A 17910-nucleotide genomic window follows, 5' to 3' on the forward strand; every position below is an offset into this window, starting at 1 on the left:
TTTTTGGGAGACTCAATTCAATCCAATTCATTCAGTAATTAAAGTTTTAGTTTTCTCAGTTTCTTGGAAGAGTACCTAAAGGGCTTTATCAAGACCATTTAACTTAAAATGCTCAGAAAGATTTGGGAAAATCAAAGTGCTGTTAATGCATCTTGGCCAAAAGTATCTTTAAAAAATTAAATGCCTTTATATGTGTTAAAGCTTCTGTGGTAAAAGACAGCTCTCGGTGTCAAGTCAGACAGCCAAATAGCATTCGGTTTCTAATGGAAAAAATCTGGCTTCATTTTTCTATTCAAATGAGTTAACCTATATTCCCTATATAAATCTAATGAACAAAATAGTCACGGAGCTCAAAATAAGGTACTGCCTTCCAACACTTCGCTTTTCTTCAAAAGGATTGTTTTGCTTCTACTAGTTCAGGAAAAATTGTTATGACTCCCGTGACATTACAGCATATATGAAGTTTAGAAATCTCATTTCTTACTCCATATTTTGTTCTTAGCCCCACAGATATTTATGGTTCCTTGAATAAAATAGGTCTCACTGGCAATAATATTACAAATTAGATATCTGTTTGATGCCACGATGGTTTTTATAGCCTTAGCCAATGTACCAGAGTAAAACTGGTGAAAGGAATGCCTTTCTTTTGCAAAGGGCCAAGAGGGTGATTGTGAGAAGAGGTTAGTTGGAGAAGTGGCATGATGTTTTACCTGCAGATGTGTCATTAGGCAGTTCAGATTTAGGGAAGAATAAATATGGAAGTTGGGGATCTGGAAATTGATTCCCGCAAATGTTCTGTGCCATTGAGAAGAATCCATACATGTCTGTGGAACCGGCATGTACTGCTGCCCTAAAAAATAAACTCCCAATTCTTCTTATGATCCACAAGTCACAAGTCATGTGCCTTTCTGCATTTTAACCCCCGTTCTCTCCCAAGCCAATGCACCGTATGTTCTAGCTACACAGAACTGGTTGCTGTTCAGGGACTCCCTCATCATTTCTTACTTCCTTTGCTCATGTTATTTCTTACCTCTTTGCCTCACTAACTTTTATTCATTTTTCAAGGTCCAGCTCACAGCTGTCTTCTGTGAGCTCCTCTGAACCTGAACAAAATAATTTCGTTCACATACATCCTAAGCGCTTTATATTGAGTGCCTTCTCTTGTACCTAGCACTCTGTAAATGTTATTGCCAGTTCTACAGCAGCCCTGAAAAAGATTGTTGCCAGTTTTACAGATGAGAAAGCTGAGGTCTAGAGAGGTTAGGTAACATATCCTGGGTCACACATTTAGAAAGTAGTGGAATCAGGCTGTGAACCTGGGCCCACTCTGCCTGTATTGTTCCCTCTACTCTGCACTGTCTGTCGTGGCACATTGCCTTTGAGATGACTTACTTCCACCTTCCAAATACAAAGTACGTATTTATGGTTAGAAAATATAGTGTGTATGCATACATATGTACACACACACAGATATATATATGTATATTAATGTATTGTTTTAATAAAATGTTTTTAAAATTTAATATATCAAAGAACTAATAACTTGGTCAACAATAGGACTTGCATTAGTCATAGCACTACTGCATCATTTTGCTAGGAGACCACAGGCAGATTTGTTCTTTTACATTGCTTATACCTTCACCTGATTCTATTGCCTATTACTCCTACTCAGATTTCTCAGCACCTTGATGGCTTCAGAAAAGTTTAACAATTTCATATTAAACATGTTTCTCAACACCTTGATGGCTTCAGAAAAGTTTAACAATTCATATTAAACATGTATTTCTAGAAACCAAGGCTCTTCAGAACACAGTGCTCTAAAAGACATTTTTATTCTGAGTTTACTGATATTAAGTTGTAGAAAGTATTGACTTCTCTGCTGAACAAAAAATAAGAAAATAAGAAACTTTAAAGGATTAACATAAAGGTGGAGAGAAAAATGTCGGTGAAGGGACATGAAAAGAGGGGACAGGGTTAGGGAGGTGAAATGAGACCAGCCCTCAGTCCCAGTTGTACCAGTCCATTCTCTTCAAAGTCAAAAAGTGGAGGTGCAGCTGAAGCTCATACATTTGAAGCTACTAGCCATATGAGTTCCTTCTTTTCACCCCATGCATATTGTATTAGGTAACTGGGATGTCAGAATGCAACTGTGTGTGTCCACAGGCAGCTTTTTGTGTGGACGTTATAGAAGTTGCTTTGATTTCCTTCTGTTCTTCATTTTACGCCACTTTATTAGATGAATGTACTCTGTGATTGCAAACTTAAGAACCATCTACTTCCTACTATGTAGCCCTTGTGAGCCAAAAAACTTAAAATACATTTTCAGAATCTCAACTGTGTACCCAATATTTTACAAGTAATGTAAGAATTTTGGTTTGGATATCTGAAATATACAAACTTGCTTTTCATTCTAAAAGGAGTAAAAGAAAACTGATTAAAATGTAAATAAACTATAGCTCCAAATTTTTGAAGAAAACAGCAATGTTTTATAAAATTTCTATCCCATAACAATTGTAAAAACACAGAATGAAGTTGGTCCCTTAATGTGATGCATAATTATCATGTATTTTGTATTCTTGTATTAGATTTAGTACTGATTTGGGAATGGCGTCATTATTTCCTTCTCAGTTCAACAACCATCTTGCATGTAGTCTCTGTAAGGTGCTAATGTGGGGCCTTCTGGCTTGAACTCAAGTCACATCTTTTACAGTTTGAAATCATTAAGTATTAACAGCCCAGTTGTCAAGAAAAGTTGTTTCTATTCCAATTTCAGTGATGAAGAACGTTACAGATACAGGGAGTACGCAGACAGAAGCTACGAGCGTCACAGAGCAAGCCGAGAGAAAGAAGAACGACATAGAGAAAGACGGCACAGAGAGAAGGAGGAAACAAGACACAAGTCATCTCGAAGGTTTGTTCTTTAATAAAATAGTGAAATACTTTGAATCTAGGAGTGAAATTGATTTTACTTCAGGAAGTAAAGGCAAAGATTTCCTAATAACCAGTAGAGCATATGTATTCCTAATTAGAAGATTAAGAATCTGTTTAAAAAGTTGATTCCTTATAGACTTCAACACAGATTTTTAAATCTAACAAAACTGTTTAATGCCAGTAAGCCAAAGTTAGCATGAAATATAAAACAATATAAGAGAATTAGGCTTATTACATTATCTTATTAGGAGGAGGGAATTTGGCATGTGAACCAGTCTTTAATAGTAAATATTATTAAAGCAGTTTAATCAAAGAAAATTCAGGGCCTTGTAAGTCCCCCCACCAAAAAAAATAATTAAATTTTAATGCCTATTATTTGTCTAAAATAAACCCTAGAAAGTATTTCTGATTTAGTGCTTCAGTTTCTCATTTGTAATTTGTCTTTCAAAATAAAATATACATGCCCTGGAAATAATTGGTGAAGATGAGCCTATAATGTAAATATAATCTCAACATAAAAGTTACAGAAACTGATTGCTCCCCAAAATGTGTTTGAGAAAAATAATGGATTAAGTTTTTTAATACCCAGCATTGAGGATTTACCTAGACACAGTGGATTGATTTTTGTCACCACTTGTGTACTTAAACATTTTTAAGAACCTTTTCTTTTTTTTCCCCAGTAATAGTAGACGTCGCCATGAAAGTGAAGAAGGAGACAGTCACAGGAGACACAAGCACAAAAAGTCTAAAAGAAGCAAAGAAGGAAAAGAAGCTGGTAGTGAGCCTGCCCCTGAACAGGAGAGCACTGAAGCTGCACCTGCAGAATAGGCATGGTATAACCTTTTGTGTATATTAGTGCCAGAAATAGATACTACAAATCTTGTTTATTTTTCTGGATAATGTTTAAGAAATTTGCCTTTAATCTTCTGTTAGTATAAAAAACTTTTTTCCGAAATAAAAGAGTGAATTTTTCATGTTAAGTTAAAAATCTTTGTTTTGTAATATTTAAAAAATAGTACAGCAATGACTTTATATCCAAGAAGGTAATGTAAATGGGTCACTGAGCCGGGAATTTAAAGAGCTGTGTTTAGCTGTGTATATACCAGTATCTAATGAAGGTGAAGGTTCCACCTTGGCCATAGTTTTCTTGAGTTAATCAAATACTAGTCTCTCAAGAAGTTTCACTGCAAAAGGCATCCAAGGGCACATGCTGAGTCTTGAGATTAAGACTAGTCTTTTATCATTACTTCTGTGGCACTGTTGCTTAGCATGTTAAAGAACTCACGCAGTTTTGGTATCATTAACTTTTTGATAGCAGGTATTCAGTGTTCTAAATCTGGGTTCATGGTGAAATTAAACAGGGAACTTTTATATCCAAAATAATAAAATCTAATGGTATTTGGCCAGCCTCTGTGAAATAACTTAAGTACAGTTTCTAACAGGCACATGGACACCCGTCACTGATACAGACTGAATTCCCTCCTGGCCATCTGTGTGAGCCAGGGTCAAGCTGGTTTGGCCTTTCTTGATGCTTTTCCCAAGGATCATTGGTTGAGCAGTGTGATGATTTTTTTTATAGTTACTATATTGTGAAACGTGACAGGAGCTTTAGTTATTTCCTATTTAAGAAAAAACAAGTTTATAATTCTGTGAGCATTTTCAGGATTAACCCTTAGAAAGTATTTGTCAGTGATGGTAACAACATGGTTCTGAAAGAATTACTAGGATCTTTTAGACAGTGGTACAGAAATGAATTTAGTATCACATAATGACACCTATAATTTTTTAAAATATTTATTTCTCATTTGACGAAAGGAACATTTTTCGGCCATACATTTTTAAAATCCTCTGGGTGTAAATTGTTTTAAAAAACCCATAATGTATCTTTGCAGACCTCAGCATATACCAGATTTTTAATTTAGTTGTATGATTCGAATTCATTGGGGGCATACAGATCATTTCAGCTGTTTAAGAGCTTTTTATTAAATAGAAAAATATAAAGTTGAGTGATGCAAAATCCTCCACACTGAATAAAAACTATTAGTAATCTTATGTTTGGAGAAGTATATTTTCTGAGGTGTAATTTGGCTTCCATTAGATCATACTTTTGCTGACGTTAAAGTTCACATTTTTACAGTGTATCCTTTAAATACAAAAATTGACAAGATAAATATATTGTTTCAACTTAATTGTGATTTTCTCTTTTTCTGTGACCCATCATTCTATAAAAAAGTGCCAGGCCAAGAAACAATAGTCAGAGTGATTTTTCCTTTAAGTTCTTTGAGCATCCTCGCCAAGCAGGCATGTATCATTCCTGATGTACTTCTGCCATTCACAGCAAGAAGAATATCACCACATCTAAAACAAAATACACAAAACAAGGTTTATGATTCACATTTGATCCATACCGGAAGTTAATTCAAGTTTATTTGGTGGTCCTAATTTTTGCTACATCTGTCAATTTTAATAACATTATTACTCATTAAGATTTTTTTTTCTCTCCCCTTCTCACTTAAATTCTGCAAACTATCCACTCAGCTTGCCTTAGAAGGGTTGCCAAAAGTAAAGCAAGTTGCTGTTATGGGACCAAGTAACTATAATCATTTTGGATTTCTTAGAAATTGAATGCTACATAAATGTGTTTAATTTCTTACCAATTAGGTATAATAAATACATGCCCTATTTCAAGTTGGGCCAAGCTTTTACATGTATAAGGTATTTTTTGTCAAATAGTTGTTATCATTACCTTATTCTTCCATCATTGTATGCTGGTGTTCCTTCAACAATGGATTTGATAAAGAAAGGTTTGTTTCCATTGTATTCTTCATAACCTCCTACAATGCAGAATCCTAGACTTCCAGCTGTGTTTCTTCGTAATATAACATCTTTACAGTTATATAGGTACCTGAAATAGAATATAAACAATATATAAGCACAGTTAAGTTGAACTCATAGTTAATAATTATTGTATTTTCTCTCCCATTGCCTTTATTGACATTATTTTTTAGGGTAAATAGCACTGGATGGGTCTCACTCAAAATTATGTCATAGCCCGTTGATTGAGCTTCTGTTTTCCATTGCTAAACACACTTTTAAAAATTACACCATCTATTATGTTTTGCCTATGTGTCTACTGGGAAAGATAATCATATTTTTTGGCTTGATGAAGATTTAATGCTTCCATTTATATTAAAAGTTGAATATGCATAAATCCTTACTGATGACCCAAATTCAAGCATATCATTTTTATTTACTTAGATATAATTTTTAATGAAGGCAAAATTCTTTGAACGATTAATCTCTGAAAAAAATTAAACCTACTCTATTAATGCATTTATTGAAATTTGGACTTTTGAAAAATACTAGTTTATATGTAGTTCTACATATTTAATAAAGGTTATCAAGACACATGCAGGCATAGAGTGAATGGAAATTGTACATTTAAAGATTATAAGAATGATTCATATAGGAGAGAAAACTGGCAGTAAGCAGAATAGCAAGTTGTAAAAGGAATGGGAGAAGGAGAGACCACAGGTATTTGTAAATGAGTAGACTCCTCAGCCAAAATAGAAATACAGGTTGAAGCAGCTTTCTTTTACTATTCAGTGGCCACTGGGTAAGTGCTAGCATAGTGCAGGCTACATGCAAACTGTATTACAGTTACGATAGAGGTTGTATGTCAGGAGCTGGCTTTGACTCTAAAACCCCGATTTGAGAAACTAGTTTGAAAGAAAGTAAACATGTTGACTTAAAAAAATCAAGATAACTGTTTTGTTTATAAACTGTACCTTAAAATATTAACTGCTTTTTGAAAAACCAATAAAGAGTCTCTTGTGAAATGTTTTGTTAAGTGACAACATTGGTTAGTAACATTGTTAAACTCTGAATTTATTAGTGAACTTTCCTATTCTGAACCTATTTTAGTCCAAATTGAAGATTTGGCAAAGCAAAAAGGAGGGCAAGGAGTTCAGTAATTTTTCCAAATAAGAAAATTAGGGTTACCTCAGTAATTTAAACTCTGTTGAAAGGAGTTGATAAGTATGGTGAAGTCTTCAGCTGCTCTAGAAGGTATACATGCTTTTTTGTTCTTTCACTAACTTCCTTTAAGGGCTTCCCTTTCCTCAGCCCACTTGACCTCAATATTTCACGGAGCTCCCTGCATTACCAAAGTGTGGTTCTCTAATTATGTGCCTTTCCAGGTATGGAGGTAAAAAATATATATTTTTTTATCATAATATTAAAATATTATTTGCCTTTTGACTCTTTTTTTGGTGTGAGCATACAGTGGTATTTTTCCACAGAACACATAACTGATCTAGCAACAGGTATGAGAGTCCAGTTATCATCTGTTAAGCCAAACGAAGAGGTTTCCAAAAAATACACAATGCTAACCTCACTAATTTTTAAAAAGCTCCTGCTTTTCTTATAAAAGATTATGTTAACATGTAACAAGGTTTTTTTATTTTAAATAAGTATAAACTCTTCATAGTAACTCGTAAGGTAAATATTATTAGATATAACCTATATAAACAAAGGTTCTGTCGTATAGGGGTCTTGAGACAGAAACTTGGGAATTTCAGCTCTAGATGTGTTTATCAAAGTTGGAAGTCCCACCAGCATCCCATACTCAACATGTTCAAAACAACACCTCCTCATTCTTCCTTACTCTGGCAAAATCTGCATTGAGGGCCCCCAGCGGTCACCTTCCCCTAGCATCCGCGCCTGATTGAATAACTTTGTGGTGTCTTCCTTTTTTGATTCAGGACTCAGCCATAAGATCATCAGTGGGATTTTTTGTGACAACCAGGCAAATTCTAAATATATAACTTGCTACTGAGGTTTTGCAGCTGGTGGTTGTGCGGCATGATTGTGAAAACACATAATTGATATTCCTACTCCTATTTTGGTTGTATCCCTTCTGCTTTTAAAAAAAATTACTAAATATCCTACAAGAGACTCAGTTTAGATGCAAAAACACACACAAGCTGAAAGTAAAAGGATGGAGAAAGAGAGTCTTATGCAAAAAAATAAATAAGTAATTGCTAAATTAGCAAGTAGGAGACTCAAATAGAAGCGGAAACTCCATCATAAAACTGAATCACCATATATGCTGGAGAACTTCCAAAGGCAGTGGAAATCAAAGAGGGAGGATGGAAGAGGGAATTCCCACAGCTGCAGAGTGCAGTCCCAGCTGGTGGGGCCCTGGGGGGCCATAGTGAATGACCCACTGATAGCACTGCTAGGCAATACCCCCATTCCACATGGGAACACCAGAAATGGGAAGACTGACTGTTAGCAGACCTTCCCTGGGCCCCTTGTGGTGGGGAAGAAGGGCACACATGAGGTGATAACCCAAATAGACTACCCATTTGGACAGGAAGTACCCTGTTGGTGTGCTAGGGTGGAGGAGAAAGACAGGCAATGTGAGCGGCCCAGCAAGGCCAATCTCAGTTGGTTTGGGAGAAGTAAAGAAAACGTACCACCTAGAATATGAATCTCCAGCAAATAGCTCCTCCAGGAAAAATTTTCCTGACTCAAAGATTAAAGAATCAGCAGACACACTACAAAAGTGGGAAAGTAACAGTAAGACAAAAACTACTTACAGAAAAATGCTGTAGAAACGAAACGCTGCTAAAGAAAATGAAATTTTAACCATATTACTGTGAACTTAAACTACTGAAATAATAAGATCAATGCAGATACAAGATTTCAAGGAAGATACAAGACAAGAATAAATGAATTTATAGAAGTGGGGGAGAGAAATTCAGAAGTGGCTACAAAAAGATACCACTGAAAACACAGGGATATGAAGGACAGTTCAAAATAAGCAAAGAAAACAATGGAAATAAACAGTTGAAAAGAATTTAAGAGAGAATGTAAGATGTGGCACACATATCAAATACATATCTGGACTCCTGGGAAAAAGAACGTTAGGTGAAAAGACCAAGCCACACACACAGGGAAAACAATGAGGTGCTAGTTAACAGTGATACGATGACTACCAAGTCAAAGAGTGTGATCTGATTATATCCAGGCAAACTTACATGGTTGTACCATAACTGAACCAGGTCCTATTGGTACTGGATGCTATCACTGTACATTCCTTATGAATTCTTATTGTAGCATTTGTGAAAGTGAATATGGAAAACAACCTAAGTGTCCACTATCAATTCAGTAAATTGTGGTACATTAAAACAATAGGGTACTATGAAGTCATTGGAAGAATGAGACAGCTTAATATGTACTGACATGAAATGATACCCAAGGTATATTAGGTTTTAAAAAAAAAATCATTGGTATATAATAGTGTGTATGCTACCACTGTGTATACAGATATATATAAACAAGGGGTCAGCAGACTGTATAGCTCAGCCCCATCACCTGTTTCTGCAAATAAACAACCATGTCCATTCATTTACCTATTGTCTGGCTGCTTTCACGCTACCACAGCAGAACCGAAGAGTGACGACAGAGACAGTATAACCCACAAAACCTAATCTCTGACCTTTTTCAGGAAAAGTTTGCTATCCCCTGACATAGATACTCCCTGGGAAGATACACAAGGAGTTGGTGACAGAGCTTAACCCTGTTGAACAGATCTGAGGGGGCCGAGGTGGGAGACTAGACCTTTCATTCTCTCTATACCCTTTGGTGCCCTCTACATTTCGTATTAGATGGTTTCAAAAAGATTTTTTTAACAATAAAAGTAACCTCCACCTAAGGCTCAGTTCTAAAATGTTCCAAGATTTTTAAACTGCCTCAGTGCTGTTTTCAACTGTTTAAAATGTACTCATTTAAAATTTATCAATTACTGAAGGCTCAAAAAAAGGAGTCTAGGCCAGTTTGTTTTTGAGCCAGGGATTTTTTTTTTTTTCTTTCAACCTCATTTAAAAATTTTAAAAATAAATGGGACTGTCCTATCTCCACCCTCAAGAAAAATGTACTAAACCAAACATCCTGCTTTCATTCATTTATTTAATCCTAGCCAGCATATCCTCAGTGACTCCACTGTTTAACATTTATATCATGCATTTGAAATTAGCAAGAATCTTTTGAAGGCCAACAGTTTATGCCCTGATGCAGATACGCAAACCCCAGTGCATCTGTCCTCTGAATATTTAATATCAGTATACGGCCATTGAGCAAGGCTACCCCAAAATCCTTCCCTGAAGTGTCTACATGAAACAAAAATGGATTTACTGTAAGACTAGTCATGTCTCATGAGAATAACAGTGCAGCTGCTTCCTGATTATACAAGAACCTCACAAGTGTAGAACTAGGGAGAGAAGACCAAACACATCCTCAATCAACATGCTTAAACATGTGAGTGAAGGTAAAGTATTCTGCTGTATTGCTTTTATGTTTAGCCAGGGCCACCCGAAAGCTAAAGAGGTAAAACCACAGAAGTCAGTCATCCTCTATGCAAGTTCCTAGGGCTGTACTCCTAGCAAACGAGGGAAAGATGAACCTGTCCCTGCTCCAGGAGGTGTGAGCACCCTGGATTTCAGCCTCCTCTCCCTATTAGCTGAGTGCCATGTTGCCTGAACAAAACCACTGTACATGGCAGACCTGCGAGCAACTCATCGTGAATGCCTAATGCGGTTTCCACATCCAGGCTTTTCGTCCCTGCCCTATGATTTCTGCATGCATTTTCAGTTACAAAAGGGAAGACAATTATTTCAAATCGTCCCACAACCAAGCCCAGGGTTCATTCAGATGATAGTGTCATAAATTAGCCCAAGAGTGGAATAGTGGTCTAAGTAATAAAATTGTTTCTTTCTAGGGCCACCCAAAATCTTTTTCTGTGTGTCCTCCCCAAAAGTGTCGCACTGGGACTCACCCTGGTAATTCCAGCCACATGACCCAGGATGGGGACCAGTCGCCAGCTGGGGCTGTGTTGTGGTTGGAGTCCAGGGCTGCTGGGCTGCTGCAGTCTTCCTGGGGCTCACATTGTTTGACTTCTAGAACTTTAAGAACCACCGAGGAGGATGTGCTTTTCAACAGTGCAACGGCCTTGCTCCGGCTGACCTCTGTTAGTTCAACTCCATTCACATTCAACAAAATGTCACCTAATGGTCAGAGAGGCAGAAGCCATCCTTAGTAGGAGTGCAAATAGGACCTTCTGTGTAAAGTACAAAGGGGCAGGGCCTGACTGGGATGCAGGAAAGCAAATGGTGAGGGGCATGTCATTAGCTTCTTGCATTGGCATGAGGCTGGATTCTCATATAGCAAACGGTGAACTGTATGCATTCTCCAAGACAGTAAGTCATGTTTGGAGGTTTCTAAAGCATACCCACTGGTGTTTGGCTCTTGCCTTTAAAACAAAATAAAAAGAGGGAAAAAGGAAGATTAGCCTCATTTACCATTTAATCAAAGAAAACCTACATTTCCATCTTTGTTTCCTGTTTTTAGCACAAAGGGAGAGCCCTTGGCAAAAGCCTTTAGTACCTGCACAGAGCCTCGTGTATGGTAGGCACCTAATAAACATAGCTTGAATGAATGAATAACAAACTACTGCTAAGAGTATCTCGAAGAGGAGTCTATAGCAGTTAAGGAAAATGGCCCATGGAACTGTGTTCTTAAAGAGGTGGAAAGAAGTTATAGAATTGTGCACCTCAAACTTGTATCATTTTGTTAACCAGTGTCACCCCAACAAAGAGCAGTAAACAACAAGATAGATAGATAGATAGATAGATAGATAGATAGATAGATAGATAGACAGACAGACAGATGCGGAAAGAAGAGTTTACATTTCTATTCACTGCAAAGGTGCTAAGAACTACCATTGGTTAAGCACCTGCTGCATGCTGGGCCATTTCCATACATCATATTGTATAATCTTCTGCTCCTGTTCTTTCACTAAAAAGTCACTTCTTGGTTGACCTCATTATTCTCCACCCAGGTACTTGGGTAAAAAACACACAAACAAACAAAAACGCAAGAGAAACTAAAATACGTACCTCCCCTGCCTCCATTTTCCGGTATCCCTTCTTCCCCCTTACTGGCTCCTCTGAATAGTTTTTGGGGTTTTTTTTAAACAGAATAACCACAGCAAGAGCAAAAAATAGGAGAGGAAATATCGGAAAGGCCTTGAGTCCTTCTGACTCCAAAAGAAGCACCATTAGTTTGGCTGACTAAATCCCTTAACATTCCATCCCCCTCCACCTCCATAGACTGAGCAATCGTATTTCAGAAACTTCTCACATTTTATCTTTTGAATCTGAATCCTTAAATGACAATTGCTCAACCACCTGAGCTACCCCTTCATGTGAATTAATATTATGAAGGGTACACATTTGACATCTTCAGTCCAGGCTTCCGGGACACAGTCTTAATGAGACATTTCACCAGTGGCAAAGCACCCATTGCATGGTGCTTTCACTTAATATTTATTCAATCCAAGTCTATCCAGTCATTTCTCCTAGCCAACCCATAAAATGGAACAATTCATGAACAGTTTCAACGATGCATCAATCCAGCAAAGAATCATTTAGAATAAAGGGAACCAAATTATACCATCTAATCAAGGCAACTTCTCCATAGCTATAGCATTTTCCTATTCTTGGCATAGTTTGCAATACTTGCCTTTTACTAGCAAGCAAGATAGTGCCCACTTCAATCCACATGAACTAAGCAAGGTGAAACCCAGTCCAGCAACTACTATCCTCAAACCAGTCAAGGTCAATGGGTAACAGATGTCCTGGCCAGAGCACCCTCGCATCCTCTTGTTAAATCTGGAAACAGTTACCTAACTCAGCAAGCTGCTAATTCCTTTTAACACTCTGCTGCCCAGAACCTGAAGTCTCTTTGCTTTTTACCTGTTTTTATTCTTCCATCTCTGCTGATGACTCCTCCGGGCTCAACACTGATGACATAGATAGGCAAATCCCACTCCCTGTGTGATGCGCCCCCTCCAACGGTCATGCCGAGAGACTCGCTGGGGTCTTTTCGGACAGTAACCACCTTCTCATGACAAGTGACCGCAGGATTGGGGGGCTAAAGGCAGAAGAAAAACAAACATGGGTTTGCATTTACTACATACAAAAACTACCAAAATTGCATATGTACAATATGTGGTGGTGGAGGTGCTTGGTCTCACAGAGGGACACACAGAGAACCCTCATTTTGTCCCCCACCCTCAGCAGAGTGACATCCCAAATTCTATAGGCCAACTCAGAGGAAGTTTACATTTTCAAGAGGATCAGAAAAATGGAAGGAGGAGCAGGTTGGAGACCACTGGAGAAATACTAAGCGTATGAAGTGAATGGCAACCAAAGTTTTTCAAGTGATTCATTCATCCTGATAGTGAGTCAACATTTCATAAAACTCTTGTCATTCATGAATATCAGGAATTTTTCTAAGTTAAAAAAAGTAACCATATTTTAACTAACTAGTACCACTTCAATTTATGCAAGTAATCAGTTGTAAAAACTCTCAGAAGAATAATGGATTTCATAGATACAACTCTAAAAAGTCACCAATATCCAGGTTCCCCTCAATTAGCATCTTTACTCTTACTTTAGCATTTCTAAATAATATGCAGTCAGTTGTACTTTTTCACTTTGTTATATAAAAATATATCAATATAAAAATATACACATTGTATAGAATACTTTGTGGACCAACTTTTGAAAAGCACATCAAGAGAATTTATTTTGACTCAACAAGTGCTAGATGAAAAACATGCAAAGCTATATGCAGCATTATCTTGAAGCAATAATATAGAGAAGGTTAAGGGCACTGTTTATCAATGAATACATGTCAATATCTACTCCACACAAAATGTATTCTCCCCCTGGTGTAGTGACCCGGGGGACTAAGATTGTGGGCATGTGCACTGCAAATAAATATTTGTAACACTTGACCAAACCTCAAAGAAGCCTCTGGCTCAAAACAGAGCTTACAGTTTTACCTAAGCAAAACAAATTTAAAAACATATCTGATTAAAAAAAAAATCAAGGTACAGAATAAAGTGTGAGTGTACTACTTTAAAAAAAGGGGGGGGAGGGGAGAAAAATGAGAATGTGTATAACTATTTTCATTTTCATCAAGAAGCTGGAAGGAAAAGTGGCTTTGTTGTGGGGAAGGTAGAACTGTACAGATCAGGGAAGGTGAGAGCCTTAATACACCCTTTCCATCGGAACTCTGTATATATATTATCTATTTGACGAATCAAGTTAATATTAAACAAACTTCTATAAATCTGATGGTTGGCATCTTATAGAACTATTACTTGCATGCACAGGGTTAATTTTGAATGCTTCATTATGAAGCAAGATAAGCCTAGGCTTTTGTGCATTTATTATCTCATGATTTCCTATGGTTTTAAGTTACCCATGTCTGTTTTAATGTTCTTACTGTAGAGAGTAACGGCCCATTACTCTATACCTAGCATTGAACATAGCATTTAGCACACTGAAGGTGGTAAGTACATGTTTGTTTAATAAATGGATGGATAAATTGCAAATTGCCAAAAATTGTTTTTGGTAGTAATAGAATAATAAATCAAAAATTATGAATAATTATGGCAAGATATATGTTACAATTAGTTCTTGTAAGGTCTGGATTGTGTTTATATAAACCCCAGAACCTGGAAGATAATGGTTATCAGATGAAGGATATAAAACTGAAATGGGACTTTGTTCAGAGAAAAGTTTCAAAATAAGACAAATAAGTAATAGTCCTAGCACTCCAGCTGAGACCAGGGGATAAATTTAGAGGGGCTCTCAAGATCCATTCTCGGTACATGACCTTTCCCTTCTGAAAAGCAATTAGATGCAGGATGTCCCTTCCTTTAATCACAAACATCTCTGAAAAGGACCCCACTTGGAGATGCAGGCAGTTCTGAAATGCCCCCAGCTTTGCGAGAGTTCTAAACCCAAAGACTCCTACTGGCTGCCCTGCTGCTTCAGCTCATTCCTGGGAATGCTCATAAAGCATTTATTCCTGATGCTCACAAAGAAGGGCTTCATTTCATTCTTTCCACATGTGGGGCATGTGTATTGTGAGGACAGCTGATCAATCTCCCAAGGTGACGTCTAACACACAATACGGAATATTCTGAAAAACAAATATATCTCATACACACTAGCATTTTTGAACAGCTGTGGGTATGCTATGTCCCCCACCGATGACAGGTTGTTTGCAGTCTTCTGTGAAATTAAACAGGAACACTATGAACATCTTTAGACACACGTGTCTTGTGCACTTGTGTAACTATTTCTTTAGGCTAATGTCCTAGAATGACAATGGCTAAATCAAAGCGCCTGGGCACTTTACATTTTGATAAGTATTGACATTACCTTGGAAACAGTTCTATTACGTTTATAATCTTACGAATACATTGTGAAAATGCTGATTTCTGAGAATTCTTCCAAGACTGAGTTTTATCAATATTTACAATATTTTCCCTGGTGAAAACAAAGATTCTAATAATTTAATTGCCTTTCTTTGCAGTAAGTTTGAACATCTTTTATGGCCATTTGGGTTTTGTCATAGTAATTAGCTTATGAGATCTGTGGATTTCAAGGTAATCCTTGAAATGGGTAAGAATGCCCACAAACAGAAAACTAAATGAAATGTAATCAAATGGAAGATTGGACTTTTACCTGAGAATACTTTGGTTAAAAAAAAGAATGGGTTAAACAAAATTCTTTTTGAGAGTAGTAAAGTTACATGTATTATGCAATATTCTGGAAGTTACACTGGCTTCTCTCCTGCCACCCCAGTTAATTGGAATTCATGAGGTTTTAATTATTTTGTTGTGAATAAATATTGCTTGAATATTGTACAGATTGGCCAGATGCACTTTTAGGAAAAGGAAGGAAATATTATTTGTTTTCTATGTAAGTAGGTCAGGGCAGACAAGCTGAGACTCAACATTTTAAAAAATCTGACCAGGGAAACACAGATGTAAGGAGGAAAATTGGGACCTTGGACCCAGATGTCTGAGTCTCAGCCCATGCTCGCTCCACTATCCCATTTTGCTTTTTAAAGGTGATATTTAAACACATGACCTAAATGATCAATTTTCAGGTATTAGTTAGAAATACACATGAAAGATTTAATTACCCAATTTTTCAGCAAGAGCTTATCTAGTTCATTGACTAGAGAACTCAACCCAAATCCAATTCTCTCAAATGACCACATGCCATGTACGATTTGAACCACCCGCCTGACGTGGAGGGCTGTGTCCTCCTGGCGCAGGGCTGTGCTATTTGTGCGTTTAGGTGCCCGTTCCTGGAGGGCAGACCCCTCACGTCCTCAGTGCTTACCGAATGGCCTTCCTGCACTGAGCAAACATGGTTCGCTGAGCAACTGCGGGCTCAGCAGACATGCCTGGACTGCCCCAAATAAAAATCACATCTCTGTGTCCACGTGTCCTGGGTCTCCCACAGCATTTGCCTTCCATGAAGAGGAGATGCCCATGTTGGGAGATGCCCATGTTGGGAGCCCAGTGCTCCCAGGAAGCCTCCATACCTGGCCCTGCCTCACTTTGGTTGGGGAGAGGAGAGTTGAATACAACAGAGATCTTCTCCATCTGTTTTCCCTCCACGCCCCTTCCCTACTTTGGAGACTTCAGGGGCTTCCTAATGTTTAAAACATGATTTATCATGACAGTTTAACCTGATTAAAACATATCAGGGGCACCTGTGTACTTATTGCACTCAGCAATAAAAATACATTATAGAATATTTGCTTTGGATTTAAGAAAAAAACATTATAGAGATGAATGTAACAACTCGCCCACGTACCTTGCAACCCAGTGTCCGACATACATATTCCATGCATAGTGGAAGTCGCTGCCTGGTACAGTCCTTTCCTTCCCTACAAAGGTACCACACTCCTAAATTTGATGCTTAGTATTCTTTAACTGTTCAATTCGCTAAAAACTTTGTCTCGCGAATGTTGGTTTGCCTTCTTTGGTATTTGAGTAATTTAACCTCCTGTTTTCAAAAAAGACACGTTGTTTCCTAAACAAAAGTCAACTGTAGTAGGATCATAAAACACTAAATCATCAAAGAGCCACCTATGTCTTAGTTTCACTCTAAACAGGCCATTTTCTGTGTGTGAGAGAGCATTTCAGAAGTCGGATAGAATTATAAAGTAAAATGAAAATAGCTAGTTCCCACTAGGCCAGTTACTTATGCTTGTTTTCCAGGAATTGAATGTAAGAGAGAGGGATGCGGCAAAACTTTGATCAGCTCATCATGGCTCTTTCCGTGGTTCATTATTATTAGGCGGGAGAGACTCTAAAGCCACAGTGCTGGTGGAAGCTTCATTTTAGTGGTTTAAGGAGCTAGAATATAAGATGGTCTAGTTAATTCACCTATAATTAGTTAACTAGATTAAAACTTTGAGAATACACTAGTTCTCTATTAATAAATAGCATTAGCTTAATTTAAACATACTAATAGTATTTATTAGTGAAAAGACACCCTGGCGTCCTTATCCATAAAGTGGTTTAGCAGGAGGTACTTGGTCTGGGAGACTGCTTATTATAAATAAACCTGGAATTTACGGATTTATGGGGCACAGCTGGCCAGCCAGCTGGCTGGTGAAAGAGGCAGGGGCCTAGCTGTGCAGGCTGTGTAATTAACAGCCTACAAAGCAGAGGTGTCCCAAAATCAAAATCTGTGGACTGTTTCTACATACATTGTTCAAAAATTCAAACTTGTGAGTTATTCCAAACTGAAACATAGCCTGATGTGGGATGTAGGTGTTTCCTAACCTGAGGCAAGAAGACTGGGATATCTGTAAGACTTTTATTTACTTACTTATTTCATTTATTTTTTAGTTACAAGTGGTTTAATGAAACCAGATCCCAGAAGAAATGATGGCTGGAAACTCACTGCCATCACAATAGGATGCCACGCCAAGGCTGCAGGAGTCAATTTGGTCTAAGCAAGGTTTGTGTTGCTTAGTTACTTGTCCAAACAGAGAGGTTATGGCATTGCCTCTCATACTGACCACAGACAG

At 37.5% G+C, this 17910-nt stretch overlaps 2 protein-coding genes across 25 annotated transcripts in view; one reads left to right on the top strand and one right to left on the bottom strand.

Moving 5' to 3' along the window:
* Positions 1–5036, top strand: part of FIP1L1 (factor interacting with PAPOLA and CPSF1) — a 72901-nt gene extending 67865 nt beyond the window's left edge. For all 23 annotated transcript variants that reach the window (XM_054582165.1, XM_054582166.1, XM_054582172.1 and 20 more), the window contains 2 exons: positions 2774–2911; positions 3612–5036. In XM_054582165.1, coding sequence (XP_054438140.1) covers positions 2774–2911; positions 3612–3759 — 286 coding nt within the window. In that variant the 3' untranslated portion in view covers positions 3760–5036. The remainder of the gene's footprint in view (positions 1–2773; positions 2912–3611) is intronic.
* Positions 5035–17910, bottom strand: part of LNX1 (ligand of numb-protein X 1) — a 104740-nt gene continuing 91864 nt past the window's right edge. For both annotated transcript variants that reach the window (XM_054582163.1, XM_054582164.1), the window contains 4 exons: positions 12750–12927; positions 10772–11000; positions 5678–5836; positions 5035–5289 (listed from right to left, as the gene is read on the bottom strand). In XM_054582163.1, the coding sequence (XP_054438138.1) occupies positions 5154–5289; positions 5678–5836; positions 10772–11000; positions 12750–12927 (702 nt within the window). In that variant the 3' untranslated portion in view covers positions 5035–5153. The remainder of the gene's footprint in view (positions 5290–5677; positions 5837–10771; positions 11001–12749; positions 12928–17910) is intronic.

Source organism: Pteronotus mesoamericanus, unplaced genomic scaffold, assembly GCF_021234165.1.
Source record: "Pteronotus mesoamericanus isolate MK-2021 breed Mesoamerican mustached bat unplaced genomic scaffold, CSHL_Meso_final contig_68, whole genome shotgun sequence".
Taxonomy (NCBI): domain Eukaryota; kingdom Metazoa; phylum Chordata; class Mammalia; order Chiroptera; family Mormoopidae; genus Pteronotus; species Pteronotus mesoamericanus.